Genomic DNA, 14,727 nt, shown 5'->3' on the forward strand with positions numbered 1-14,727 from the left:
CTCATAGCCACTTGTTAGGGTCACTGATATTGCTGAGGGAGGGTCTAGCCAGTGTGTGTGGAGAATGGGGACCACAGACCCCCATGCTCTTCCATTCCCTGGACCAGCTCCAAATTCCTGCAGGAAGGAAAACGGCTTTCTTGGCTGTCAGGTGAGGGAGGCACTGTGGTACCAGACCCTCCTGAGAGATTCCTCCTTGTCCCTCTGACCAAGGCAGAAACATTGCTGTGTGTGTGTGTGTTCATGTTGGGTGCATGTGTGCACATGGGTGTGGCTGAAGAGGAGAGTGGCTGGGAAAGCTAGTCTTGGAATAGAAGCCCTGCGAAGGGCCACACATGTTGGCTATTATAGGCGGACCTCTCCTTTCCGGAGCTTGTGAGGGACAGATGCTATCCTGGCTTTGAAGTAGGGCCCATGAGCTTAACTTAGCCTGTGGGGAATGCCTGGCAGCTGCCTGCGGGTCTCTGGCCTGCTTTCAAAATAGCTCTGTCTGTCCCTGGGAGCCGAGCACAGCTGCCCAGAGCCTCCCTGTGGGCGTCAGGCCAGTGCTGTGGTTCACTTGTTTGGATGGGATCTAGCCACAGCTGCAGTTGTCATCAGGAAGGAACAGCAGGTGGGATCTCAGGGGAGCCCTCCATTCTGGGTGCAGCGGGTCTTACCCGAATGTGCTGCAGCAGCACCTGTCCAGGTGGGCCAGCCTTCTGGTCCATCCACCCCCTCCATCCCTTCTGCCACCTCTTGCCCTGACCTCTCTCTGACATCCTCACTGGCCTCCTTGTTCCTGCTCTGACCCCTCCTTAGTCAACCCTCTACGGTGTATCCACAGTGATCTTTCTTACACTCAGGTTGTGGTGTCCCTCCCCTGCTTCTCACCGGTCACAGGTTACATCCAGCTCAACCCCCTCTTGCCGCCTCAGCCTGTTCTCAGCTCTTCCCTCTCTCTTCTAATCCACAGTCATATGCCACATCCATTTCCACCTCTGGGTCCCTGCGTTGCTGTTCCTTCCCTGTTCCTGTAACGTTCTCCTGCCTGGCTAACTCCTGCTTACCGTTCAAATCTCAGCTAAGTGGTTCCCCCATCACCCTCTTAGGAAACCAATCTTGACCCTGTAGACTGTGCTCCCCAGACACTGAGCTTCCCGCTTCCCAGCTTCTACATGCTGTGCTGTGACTACCCAGCTCGTTTTCTGCCTTCCCCCCGACTGAGTTGTACGAGGATAGAGGCCATGTCTTGGTCACCCGGCATTGTGCTAGGCACATGAGTAAGCACTAGTTAAGACAGTCTGCAGCTGGAGCATGGGGGGCTGGCTCCAGGCAGCAGGCCCTTCCTGGGAGTATCACTGCAGCAGTCTGTGGAAACTGGGGGAGATGAGATACGTGAGGTGTGTACGTGTTATGAGTGAGCATGTGGAGGTGGGTGGCTTCCAGCGCCGTTCACTTATTGCTGCTTGTAGATTGCTTTCCTTGACTCTATCTTCTGACCTTACAAAGCTCCTAAGGGAGTGAAAACTGTGCCTTCTGTTTTTGTTCCTTGTGCAGTGGGAGGCCAGCAGGGGCTGTGCAGAAGGAGAGTGTTTGGGTAGGTTTCTGGGCAGAGGAGGTTGCTGAGGTTCAGAAGGACAGTGGACTTGACTGTGTTAAGAGGAGCATGCGAGACAGACTCAGGGACGGCAGCACAGTCTGAATGTGGTGGGAGTAGCCAGGCATGGGCAGGTGTGGTGTGTGGGCCTGGGGAGAAAGGGGCTGTCCAGGCAGATGGGTCAATGGACTAAACAGACTCCATAAGGCATAATTCTGCAGACAGCGTGGACCTGGGAGGGAGCAGGGGTGGGCAGTGGCCAGGCTCTGACAGTAGAACAGGAATTTGGAGACCACTGCCCTGGCCTGGCTTGCAGGATCAAGGGGTCTTGGCTAGAGCCACTACCTGTAGAGCTCCTTCCCCTCCTGGTCTGACTGGCAGATCAGGTCCCAGTCTCTCCAGGAAAACACTCAAGGCAAAGAATAAGTGTGCCCTTTCTTCCTGCCTTCCAGCTTGCACGAGCCACTGTTCGTGATCCCAAGACAGGTGTGCTCACTGTCGCCAGCTACAGGGTTTCCAAAAGGTTAGCAAAGGTGATGGTGGTGGAGGGATGGCTGCTCAAGCCCCAGCTCCGGGGCCTCCCAGTTCCTACTGAGGGCGGGTGACTCGGGTGGTTGTCCTCCCTGCTGGCGCCCGCACCTGCCTACGTGGAACTTTCACTCTGTGCTGCCTTCCATGCTGGCCCTGAGGCTGGGGAGAGTGTAGGACCTCATCTAAGTCTGCTTTGCCCTTCTTCTTTTCTCTCCCTCTTGTTTTGGTGTAGCTCCTGGCTGGAGGAGGACGATGACCCTGTTGTGGCTCGGGTGAATCTGCGGATGCAGCACATAACAGGGCTAACAGTGAAGACTGCAGAATTGTTGCAGGTATGGCTTGTTCCTGGGACCCTGGAGTTGGGAAGGGAGTGTTTCTAGCTAGATCATCTCCCAAGGTGCTCAGGGCTGGGCCTAGGGCGGCTTGCCCAAAAAACTGTATGACTATAGGATACCATGAGTATGGAGTGGCCTCCTATTGGGAAGCCAAAATTAAGTATGCCCACTGGCATTCAACAGTTAGTGTTCACAAATGTCAACTGAATATCTTCTCTGTGCCCAAGTATCACACTAGGTGCTAGGGATCATTGGTGGGTATGGCAGGCCCATTTACGTCGTCTTGACTACAGAAGCTGAAAATCCTGAATTGTTCCAGGGACACCTCTAAGAGCTGTGAATATATTCAGACGTATGGTTCTGAGTCTTAGTCAAGTGCACTTGGAGGTAAAGTGTTCTGTAATACTTTAGCAGTGAGAGGCCTAGATTGGTTGGATGGTGAAGATGAAGTACTCCATTTTAAGTGATTCCCTGGGACCCTGGCTTCCTGCTTTTTATTTCAGAGGTGAAGACATATGGCAGCAGCATACTGAACATTATGGGCAGAGCTCCTACTAATGTGTCCTCTGTTCTATTGAGTGCAAATCAGCACTGTGCATGCTCCCTTCTGAACAACCCCGATTCTGAATTCTGTAAAGTGATGCCCTGAGACACTGCCAGAAAAGTTTCACTGGCATTTTTTCTTGAGTCTCCTGGACCTGTTTGGCCAGATGTTCTGTGTAATTAAGGATCTCACACTTTAACTGATCAGCCATAGCTCTCAGTAGAATACTGAACTGAGATCACTTGGAAAATATTCTCTGAACTTTTGCCTGGACACATCCAAGCAAATCAGCACTCATTCCCCACTCCATAGCTGGGTCAGCAACCAAAACCAATTTTGAAGGTTGTCTTTATGGATTTGTATGAAGTCTGCCAGAGTTTTGGGTTTTTTTTTTTAAGCATGCTGATTATCTTAGTTTCGTGACCATTTTATGTAATTTTTTCAGTTCCACTGAGCTTAGTGTTGAGTTTGTAAGTCTTAATTTTTAAGTAAGATCTGCAGACAAGCGCATCGAGAGAGGACTTCTGCCACATCTCCCACTCCCCTGTTAGGTGGGAGAGCACACCCCTTTCAAGAACGATAGGGTCTCCATGCCCCAAGTGCATTCCTGTTGGTGTAGTTTTGATTCATACCTTCCTGGAACAGGTTTTGTGTTGTTGTTAAGACATCTACCATTGCTTCCTGCAAATCAGAGCCAGTGTTAGGACCATCATGGCCTTACTGAGGATGATGTTCCATCTGGTTGCTGACTCCGTACCCTGGGCCAAGAGGCTGAAAAGAGTGTACAAGGCCTGTACCCTTGTTGTTCTCCTGGCTGACTTCCAGGCTGTACCCTATCTCACATGCAACCCCAGAAGACAGCAGCTTTGTCCTTGGTCTGGCTTCATCTTAACTGATCTCTTGTAATGTTGTAACTCAGTTGATAAATGGGCTTTGAACGCTGCAACTCCCAGTGTATGGGCTTTTATGGTCAGGGTCTTTTGGAAGAACATTTTTGTTTGCTTTCATTCTCTAGGAACTATCTTGGCATTTTCTTTGCCAGCCAGTGTTGTTCAAAGCTTTGATCCTACACGGACAGGGGATAAGAAATTAGGTTTCAGAACCTGTCTCCTGGTGCTCGTTCCACATTCCGCACAGTGTGATACATGCCTAGGCACCAGCAAGAGCCTTCCCACCAGGGTCCTCCTGGGAGCATTACAGGCTTCTGGAAAGGACCTGGTTCTTCTGCTGTCTGTTGGCACTCTCATCTGTAGTTGATGTGTTTGCTTTAGATCATTTGGAAGAAAGGGCAATTGAGGCTTTCTTTTGAATTGGATGAGGGCCTGTCTGAGAGTGGAAGAGAGTCTGCATTGCCAGAATTCCTGAAGATTGAAGACTCTGCTGACTCGATGCCTCAGTCTCACAAAAAAAGTGATTTCTAACCATTTGTCCCCCTTCACTCTGACCTCAGTATCGTAAATACCCACATCTTTCAAAGGACTGACTCTTAATACTTTTGTGACAAATGAATACCTCCTCTCAGGAACCAGTTTTGATGTACAGCTTCTTGTTATGTAAGGTATGAGTCTGGGGCCTGGAGTTTCCCAGATGGTGATTCTGATGGCTGCACATCCAGAAGTTCCCATGGCACTTGGACTATTTGGGGATGGTATTAAATAGTATAGGTACAGTAGCCTGAACACCATGATCAAATGTGACTCTCACAACTGCTAAAAGATGAGCCACCTGTAACAATGCAGCTTCTTTCATTATCCCCAGGTAGTGAAAGTTTAAGCACTCCATCCAACAAGTGGGAGTGTTGGAAAATGCAGTCATACCTTGCACCTCCAGCAACAAGCAGCAAGTGAACTTTCCTGAATGCACTGGCAAACTGATCACAGTCATGTTTAAAGTTTTCTTCAAGTTCTTGGCTATAGTGGATCCAAAAACAAAGCATTTGTAATATCACTTCATCAACTTCTCTAGCACTTCTCTCCTTCCATACATCTTCAGTCTCAGGGTCACCTGCTGAACTAGGCCTCCTTGCACTGTTGATAGTATTTTTGGTGTGGGACACTTGAAGGCCAAAGCAGTGTGACAGGATGTTTTCTTCCACTGATTCTGATTCTCCTTATCAATGTTTTTATTTTTATGGATATTGAAAAAATCATTCTGCCCCAAAACTACGTTTCATCACATTCAATAAATACTGTTTTCTACTCCAAAAGGAGGATTTTCTCTCTTGTAAAGCCTGTCCTCCCTCTCTCTCCATCCTGTTCATAGATGGCCATTATTGTCAGTTTTGCAGCATCTCTCTCCTGACTCTTAGAATCACCAGAAAGTTTATATGAAACTAATTTTCTGAGGACTAATAGTTGAATCCTTAAAGTGTTTATGGTTTCATAAGACACAGTAGCCAAGTGTTCCCAGATGGACATTGGTGGTACCATTTGGTACATCAGCTTTCATGTCAGATTCTGCCTCTCATCTTGAACTTAGTCTCTCATCTAGCTACTGAAGCTAAAATAACCATTGTGACTTAGAACTTATGTTGTGCTGGTAAACTGTTCACAAAGGTGTTTATGACTTCTGATCCAATTAGTGATGCCTGAGGTGGCTCAGGCCCAGGTCTGGATTCAGGCTTCACTTGGGGGCAGTGAGAGAGAGCAGCAGTTTTGGGCCCCCTCCAGCCAGCCGCGCAGGCCCTGCTGCTGCACTTGGGTGCAGAAGTATTTCGTGCAGCGGACCACTATGAGGTGGGGTGGGATTCGTTTGTCCTGTTCAGCCTGACCAAGATGAGTTTCTGGGGCCTGGTGACAGAGGTGGCAGGAGCATGGCCAGGCACTGAATAGCTCCCAAACTAGTACTAAAAAGAAAAAAAAGCCCTCCCCCCCACAAACAGATTCTGAATTTATTGTTGGCATTCTTCTGGACTACCACTTCATTATCTTGCAAATAATCATGCCCTGCCTGAAGGAGGGCTCCCTCTGCTGCCATCCATGTGTCCCTCAAGGGCTGGAGCTTCTCCACAGTGGCCATCTGCAGCTTGCCCATCATGTCCTTTCTGGGAAACCACATTTGTGCTGCACCCTTCCTCTTGGACACAACCATAGACCTGTTTGTAGCATTTGTTCTGCCCAAACTGGCAGGGCATAGCTACCCTCCTCACAGAGGCTGCTCCTCGGGGTTCTGGTTGTTACCTGGGGAGATGGGCTACTTCAAGGTGGTTCATGCTGCTGACAAAGTCCAATGCTGTTATTTCCTACCAGGTTGCTAATTATGGAATGGGAGGACAGTACGAGCCACATTTTGACTTCTCCAGGGTAAGACCCCGCTCAGGTTTTTTCAAAGGCCCTGCTCTAGCTGATTTGAGAAGGCTGTAGCCTTCACCTTAGCGCCCCCACCTCACCAGGGCCCACTCTTTGTTACTGGAGAAGCCCAAGTCCAGAGCCGAGTGCAGCCTGGCTGTTTCCCCTGTGATGTTGGGAGTGGTCCCCCTGACCCGACCCTGCCATTCTTTGCCCTGACTCTGAAGCAGAGGACATCACTAGGTCTCTGTGAACTCTTTCCTGCCCCTTCTCCTCTATGCCCAGCCAGGATTTCCTTTGCAACTTTGGCCCCTGGTCCAGGCCTATGTATGGAACCCCCGCTTAGTACCTTCCCTCGACTTTTTTGGCCCCAGTCCTGTGGGTGGCGGGGGAAGTCAGTTGCAAACTTGGGTGAAAGTTGTTGTCTATTGCAGCGACCTTTTGACAGCGGCCTCAAAACGGAGGGGAATAGGTTAGCGACGTTTCTTAACTATGTAAGTACTGGGTACAGGCCCACCTGTGTGCTCTCACTTAATTTTATAGAAAGATGAGCAAGATGCTTTCAAGCGTTTAGGGACGGGGAATCGTGTGGCCACGTTCTTAAACTACGTAAGTATGACGCCTGCGATGTGTGGGCTTAAGGGGAGCCTGGGTCCAGAGTGCTCTCTTAAACATGCTCCCATCAGAGCCAATACCACCAGCTGTTGCTCAGCGGCTGGGTCCTCCTGGCTCTCAGCACCCTTCTTCGCTGGAGTAGAGTGTTGCCCCGTGTTTCCATTTGTGTGCTTCTCCCAACTCCTGTGATTTACATCCCTGGCTCCTTTTTGAGGGGCCCAGTGCTAATCTGGACTTGGGGACGGGTGTCCTGGAGAGGTCTCTGCTTGGCGTCAGAGTGAGGAGGTGGCCTGGAAGTGCTCTTAGATGAAGCTGCCTTCATTTCCCCGGAGCTCAGTGGCCTGCCTGCTTCCCACCTGCTGCCTGTACTCCAGCCAAGGTTAGGTTTACCTCTCACATGAGGAACAGTTTCCTCTCCCCTTGGCTGAAAGAGGTATCCCTAAAGAGGCATAGAAGTAACTTAGAGATAGAAGCCTGTGTCCATTTTCCCCTTTGGTGTCTTGTTTAAGTTTTATTGTGTGGTTATTATGTTCTGGGGACTGCTATGCATGTGCTGGTGAGCAGGACATGCGTGGTTTCTCTTGGGCTTATGGTCTAATATGAAAGACTTTAGACATGGGAGAGGTAATTGGTTACCATAGTGATATGTGCTTTGAAGAAGTAATGCAGAGTGGAGGTTCTGAGAAAGCCTCCCTTGAGAAGTAACATGTCATTTGAGACTTAAAGGGTGAGTGGAAATTTGTTGGTAGAACATGATTTTCTGGTAGAGAGGAGAATGTGTGGAGGCCTGGAAAAGGGAAGGAACTTGGGATGTTGCAAAAAGAGAAAAAAGGGTGGTGTGTCTCAGAGATAGTGTGTTAATCTGGGGTGGCTAAAGGGAGAGGCTGGGGAGACTGCCAGGGCCTTCAGGTTTTAGAAAAGAGCCTGGATTTGATCCTCATTCTGGTGAGAAGCCATCAGGGGTTTTCATTTTCCTCATTTACCATTTGTCTGTTGGGTGCCCTTCAGTCTGTCTGGTATGTGTCCTGTGGAAATATTTTAGTTCCACGTTTTATTACCTTATAGGCAAAAACTTGAATTAAGAGAGCCAGATGAGAAAGAAGTAGTGCTTTGGGCACAAGCTGAGCTCTGTGGGCATGAGTGCTGCCTTGCTGCTGTGGAAATTGTGCTCCATTTAGTTTGAGGTTTTACTGTGGGAGAAGCAGGCCCTCTGGAGACAGAGTACCCTAGCTGGCCCTGGGAGGGTGGCTGTTGTGGGAAGGTGGAGGTCTGACTAGAGCTGCAAGTTACTCAAGCCAGAGAAACAGTGCAGAGTTGGGACCACCAGTGGTGATAGAAGCCACAGGGAGCCCCTGGTCAGGGCAGCTCACAGGGCACACTGGCTTAGGCAAGGGCCAGCTTGGATGAGAATAAAGGGGGTGGGGGTCAGTCAGGCATTTTCCCAGTACAGACTCAGATTTTTCCCATTCGAGGACAGCCAGGGTATGGGTCTCCTTAGGCCTACCTCTCTCCATGGCATGAGAGTGTCCTGATGAACCACTCAGATTAAGCAGGGTTTAGGGAGGGGCAGGATGTGGGAAGAGCCTTTCTTGGTCAGAGGGCTGGTGGTGGAGCTACTGATGCTCAGAGGAGGACAATGCACATACTTTATCATGTCCTTTGTGGCTCAGTTGCTCCGAGAGTATTGAGTAGAAGGGGGGCCAAGCTCTGTGTCTTGTATTCCCAGATGAGTGATGTAGAAGCTGGTGGTGCCACCGTCTTTCCTGATCTGGGGGCTGCAATTTGGCCTAAGAAGGTAAGTTCTGGTTCTTGGGGGTCAAAGGTTGAAGTGCAGGGCCCAGACCTCATTCCTGTCTCCTAGTCCAGTTCCCTGGCTTGCTCGACTATCACTTTGAGGGACCTTAGCCATTTCCTGCCTGAACCCTGACCTGTGGTCTAGGCCTTCACCTTGGGGGATGGACTGGAGAGGGAAATTCCTTGAGGGCCAGGTGAGAGTCTCAGTATCTACTCCACCATGAGGGGTAGGAGCTTTCTGGGGATCTTCTCTACGCTGGAGTCCCAGAGTCCTGTGCCCCTGAACAGAGGAGAGTGAGAGTGTTTCTGCTCAGAGGGGGCTCTGGGGTACTCAGCATCAGATCCTTGAGCCCAGTATCTAAGGGTGTTGTATGACAGGCTTTCTCTTTTCAGGGCACAGCTGTATTCTGGTACAACCTCCTGCGGAGTGGGGAAGGTGACTACCGAACAAGACATGCTGCCTGCCCCGTGCTTGTGGGCTGCAAGTGGGGTGAGTGGCTTAAGTTGTGGTGGTGGCCTCTGGGCTCTGGTGGTCAGCCTGAGACTCTGAACTGAGAGATACTTGCTGCTGAATTTTCAGAGTCAAAACTCTCCCTTTTGGAGATTTTGGGGTTTTGTTTTTGTTTTTCCTTGATAACCAGTAGTCCCACCCAGCCATGTTAGCTGTCCACTCAGCTGGTTATGTGCTAAGACATTTGGTTGGGAACGCTTTCAGAGGTGCCTAGAGAGCTAAGGAAGCCCCAAGGAAGAATAGCTATACAGGCATCCTAGGTCCAGGATGGCTCCCAGAAGAGTGGACTCTGGCAAGGGTTCTGAGGTCACAGTGGGAAGAAGTGTAAACAGAAAGAGGAAAAGGTGTCTCGAACCCACGTGGAACAAGGCTCAGGCTAAAACCAACATCATAGGTGTGGGGACCAGCTGCCTTTGTCTCTTGCACAAGGGGAGGCTTCTGGCACAGAGACTGAGAGATGAGGCTTGAGGCTGAAATCAAACTGTGGAGGCTGAAAATTGAGCTTTGTTTTGGAAGCAGCTGTGGTGAGTCATGGAGAGGCTTGAAGCAGGATGTGAGAGGAAGTGATCACAAAGAGATGAATTTATAGCCCTCTTGGAGAGTTATGGGGATAAATAGTGATAGGTTCACAGAAAATTAAGCAAATGAGAACGAAAATAAGAAAAAAGAAAAAAGTTGTACCAGAAAGGAAATACAGTTGACCCTTGAATAAAGCAGGGATTAGGGGTGCTGACCCTCTACACAGTTCAAAATCCATGTGTAATTTATAGTTGGCCCTCCGTATATGCGGTTCCTCCATATCCAAGGTTCTACATTTACAAATTCATACAATTGTGGATCATGTAGTACTGTAGTATTTACTACTGAAAAAAATAGGACTTCCCTAGTGGTCCAGTGGTTAAGAGTCTGGCTGCCAATGCAGGGGACACAGGTTTGATCCCTGGTCCAGGAAGATTCCACATGCTACAGCTACTAAAGCCCATGTACCTGGAGTCTGTGCTCCTCAACAAGAGAAGCCGCCTCAATGAGAAACCCACACACCACAACTAGAGAGTAGCACCTCCCTTGCCACAACTAGAGAAAGCCCATGCACAGCAGTGAAGACCCCAGTGCAACAAAAAATAAATTTTAAAAATAAAGTGATAAATCTTTTAAAAAACCCATGTATATAAGTGGACTTGCCCAGTTCAAATGTGTTGTTCAAGGGTCAGCTGTACAGTCTATTAGGTAGCTCAAGTGTGAGTAATATTTACATGAGATAATAATGTAAATACTGAATATTAATTTAACTAGAACTTGTGATATAACTATATTGGGGGATAGGAAGGGGAAATATGTATTTAAAGAGTGGTGTAAAAAATTCCAAAGCTCCCATCTTCCATGGTAGACTATCAACATATAAGATCTAAAGTTGAAAGTCAAGAAATAACATTATAAGTATGTTATTTAGAAAAACGAGGATAAATATCAGAAGAGACAAAGGAGTTAAATAAATGTTCAGTGGAAGTGGGGATTGATGGTGGGAAGGGATAGGTAGGAGATTGCTATTTATCATTATAAGCCTTGTAGAAGAATTTTATTTTTTCAGCTAAGTACATGTATTATTTAATTATCACAAAGTGTATTTTAAAAGTATGATGACTTCATTCGTACATTAAAAATAATTTTCTAAATTCATTATGAGTCTATGAAATGAAAACTGTGGTTTGTGAGCATTTAAGATGCAACTTCAGGTGATAGTGCTAGCACCAGCTCTGCTTTCCTGCTACTCACAGGATTGATCTGCTGGTCTGGAGCCCCTGAGGTGGACTCCAGGCCTGCCACAGTCCTGACAGGCTACCTTGTCTCTTCCATCTCACTTCCCACCCACCACATTCCAGTAGGGGGTTGGGGTCCTTGACACACACACCAGCGTGGATCGTGCCTTGCTCTCTTTCTCATCCTCTTCCCACTTCCCACACACACAAGCTTGTTGGGGTCCTTGACACACACACCAGCGTGGATCGTGCCTTGCTCTCTGTCACCCTGTTCCCACTTCCCAGACCCCTTTGGTATAGGAACCACCTGCTCTGTCCATTTTCTTCCCTGGATAACTCCTGTTTAGCTTCCTGTCCCAGCCCTAGGGTTTCCTCCTCTCCCACGTGGTTAAACGCTCTTTAGCTCTGTTTCTATGGCAACCTATACACATATATCTTGTGTCACTGACAGACTTTTGTACAATTATCTGTTTTCCTTACCAGCTCATAAGCAACTTGATGACCGAAACCAAGTCTTACTCATGTCTGATTCCCAGGCCTAGTGTAGGAGTCATCATGAAGGAATCATTAATTTTGGCTGCTAAACTAACCAACAGGATTGTAACATACTTTCTGTCTGTTCACAGTCTCCAATAAGTGGTTCCATGAACGAGGACAGGAATTCTTGAGGCCGTGTGGATCGACAGAAGTTGACTGACATCATTTTCTGCCCTTCGCCTTCCTGGCCCCACAGTCCGTGTTGTCTTCAAGTTCAATGTGACAGACTCCTGTCTATGTTCCAGTCCCATCAGGCGGGTCTCTGGAGGCGTGAATGTTTTGTATGGAGTAGAGAGTGGACTAGGGAAGGTCCTGGATGACCTGGGTCCCAGCCTCTCTGGCCAGCCTATGCTATCTCTGGACGCTCGGGTAGGGTTGGAGTAGAGTCAGGTGGTCTGCACCTAGCAAGGTGCTTTTGTACCTCAGATGCTTTAGGTGTGAGATGTTTCAGTGAACCAAAGTTCTGATACCTTGTTTACATGCTTGTTTTTATGGAATTTCTATTCATGTGGCTTTAACCAAAAATAAAATGTCCCTGCCAGAAGCCTTAAAGAGCCTTATTTGGAGTATTTTTTTTTAAGATCGGGAGCTTTTACCAAGTTCACCATTTGGATAATGAATCTGGATAATGAATACTTGAGAGGCAAACCCTGATGTTCCAGACCAGGTTTCAACACTTGTTTTTCCTCTAAGCTTCAGTGTTCTTTCTGGAAAGTGAGAGAGAGAGTCTCCTTGCATCTCAGAGAACATAGAGACCATGTATATCCATGGTTGTGATGCTGTTATAATTTGAAATTTCTTACTTTAAAATTTTGAGACATACACACAAAGTTGGTTGTGATACACAGATGTACAGTTTAAAGACTATGAAGGAGAGCATGAAGACCCATGTCACCATCACCTGGGTTAGAGAAGAGATTATTTTCAGACTTATACCTCAGGGGCCCCTGGGAGCCCCTCTGATCCTATCACTGACCTGCCCCACGTACCTCAGTGGTAACCGCTGTCAACAGATCTGTGGTAGTTACACCTTTGCTTTTCTTCGTAGTTTTACTATCCAGGTCTATATCCCTAAATAAATAGTAGTTATTTTGTTTTCCTTGATTTTGAACTTTTTGTAGTGGAAGCAAGAGTATATTTTAGGGGGTGTTTGGCTTCTTTTATTTGATAGTTGTTTGTGGGATTCATTCATGTTGTGAAGCTGTACTTTGTTACTTTGTGTAGTTCAGTTTTATTAGCATCCATCATAGGACAGTATCATACTAATATTACTGTTGATAGACATTTGAATTGGTTTCAGTCTTTTATTAGTAAGGCTGCTGTTGCATTTTTATATGTGATTTCTGGTGCAAATAAACACATTTTTTAGAATATATACCTAGAAGTGGAAATGCTGACTCTCAGTAGGTGGGTCTTCAACCTTACATATAATGTATTCCAGAGTGGTTATGCACATTGTCACCAGGTACAAGTAAAAGTTCTTGTTATCCCAATCTTCTCCAATATCTGATAGTGTCACAATTTTGCATTTTAGCTAGCTTATTATATAGATAGTTTTATCTATCTTAACATGATTATTAATGACATTGAACACCTTTTTGTATGTTTATTAGTATTTAGGTTTTATTTTGTCTGTTTCTTACTAATTCATCGAAATTTTTAACATACTATGAACACAAGCTTTTTGTTGGTTAGATGTTTTGTAAATATGTTTTTTCTACTTTGTCTTTTCATTCCTAGTTCTTTTGTTGAACAAAAGATCTTAATTTCTGTGTCAAATTTATCAGGATTTTCCTTTTAGATTTATGCTTTTATGCCTTGTTTAAAAAATTCTATATCTCAAGATCATGAAGATATTTCTTATATTCTTTTCTAAAAGTATTATAGTCATGTCTTTTACATTTATATATTTAATACACCTAGGTTTTATTTTTGTATATGGTATGAGGTGCAAGGATCTACTTAAAGAGATTCTTTTTACCTATTTTATTAGGATAGACTAAGTTTGTGGTACTGTAATAAAATAACCCTTAAGTCTTAGTGGCTTAATGAAACCATCTCTCGTGCAAAAAAATCACTGATTCTAGGGTAATTGTTACCTATTGACTGCCATACAATCTCCCTCTAGTGCCTTCCACCATCAGAACCTAACAGGAAGCCAGCGAGTAAGGGAATCTGAGGAATAATAGAGAGTTGCAACTTCTCTGCCTAGAGTGTTCCCTGGATTTGTCTCACTGGCAGTTCTACAATTCTAATCCTTGTATCCTTAGTATTTAGACACTGCTTCTCAAATCCATTTTTTCCCCCAGAGGTTTTCTGCTCAGCTTCTTTATTCTGCATTGTGCACAGCTTCAGAATTTACAAAATGTCCTAATGGGTACACAGGGTGAGTGGTTGACTGAGTTCTATACTCTTCCCTCTTGTTAAGTATTCTAAAAAATTACAATCTAATTTTTTGTCTTTCAGTGCCCTTTGAGACCACCAAGATCTCTGCTGGTTTCTCTCTTAGCAGTTACCTGTTACTTGGGTTCTTTATCTGGCTACCCAGTCTCTTTATCTCATGCGTAGAATCAGTAAATAATCAAAGGATAAAAGAAACCAGACTTCTGGCTCACCTACCTGAGATTCATCCTTCTCCAGGATCATAAATAGATGGGTAAAGTTTGAAAGGCTTGATAACAGAGAACCTAGTGCTTGAGTAGCACAGGAGAATGAGGTCTCATTTAACCAGGAGTAGGCACCACATTGTTAGATCTGGGTCTTGAAGAATAAGTGGGAGTTGTTTTTTTTTCTGCTAATCTCAGTTTAAAATACATGCACATGGCTTTAAAAATAAGAAACAGAAGAGTTTACCATGAATAATGCTTTCCTACTCTATTCTCGCATCCTTAAGGGAACCTTTTTCAATTGTCTAATTTTTCTGACTATAATCATATATTTACAAAGCTATCTTTTGATTTTTCCACTTTAGAAATTTAAGAGATGATCATCTAGCTTTGTTCACTATCCTCTATTACATCTTCCTCTCCCTTTTGTCACTTTTTGATTTTTTTTTAATAGTCCTTTCTTTGCCTGCTAACACAAATGTCCTTTTTGTTTTGTAAGCCTAAGGTAACATCTCTGATATTTTACTATGTGAGCTGAAGATCTAGTGTTTGACCAAGCAACTAGTCACCACAGTCTAGCCTAGTTAAAATTAACTTTCACATGCCCTTTTAACTTCCCAACTTCTGTCAG

At 46.1% G+C, this 14,727-nt stretch overlaps 1 protein-coding gene across 9 annotated transcripts in view; it reads left to right on the forward strand.

The window, feature by feature from the left end:
- Positions 1-12,042, forward strand: part of P4HA2 (prolyl 4-hydroxylase subunit alpha 2) — a 32,516-nt gene extending 20,474 nt beyond the window's left edge. For 5 of the 9 annotated variants that reach the window (XM_043912154.1, XM_043912155.1, XM_043912153.1 and 2 more), the window contains 7 exons: positions 2,032-2,102; positions 2,343-2,442; positions 6,238-6,291; positions 6,820-6,885; positions 8,618-8,686; positions 9,079-9,175; positions 11,580-12,042. In XM_043912154.1, coding sequence (XP_043768089.1) covers positions 2,032-2,102; positions 2,343-2,442; positions 6,238-6,291; positions 6,820-6,885; positions 8,618-8,686; positions 9,079-9,175; positions 11,580-11,650 — 528 coding nt within the window. In that variant the 3' untranslated portion in view covers positions 11,651-12,042. Of the gene's footprint in view, positions 1-2,031; positions 2,103-2,342; positions 2,443-6,237; positions 6,292-6,710; positions 6,771-6,819; positions 6,886-7,105; positions 7,271-8,617; positions 8,687-9,078; positions 9,176-11,579 lie in introns of those variants that run through there. The other 4 variants (XM_043912158.1, XM_043912152.1, XM_043912159.1 and 1 more) reach the window with 3 other exon arrangements.
- Positions 12,043-14,727: the final 2,685 nt, after the last annotated feature.

Source organism: Cervus elaphus, chromosome 9, assembly GCF_910594005.1.
Source record: "Cervus elaphus chromosome 9, mCerEla1.1, whole genome shotgun sequence".
Lineage (NCBI taxonomy): Eukaryota > Metazoa > Chordata > Mammalia > Artiodactyla > Cervidae > Cervus > Cervus elaphus.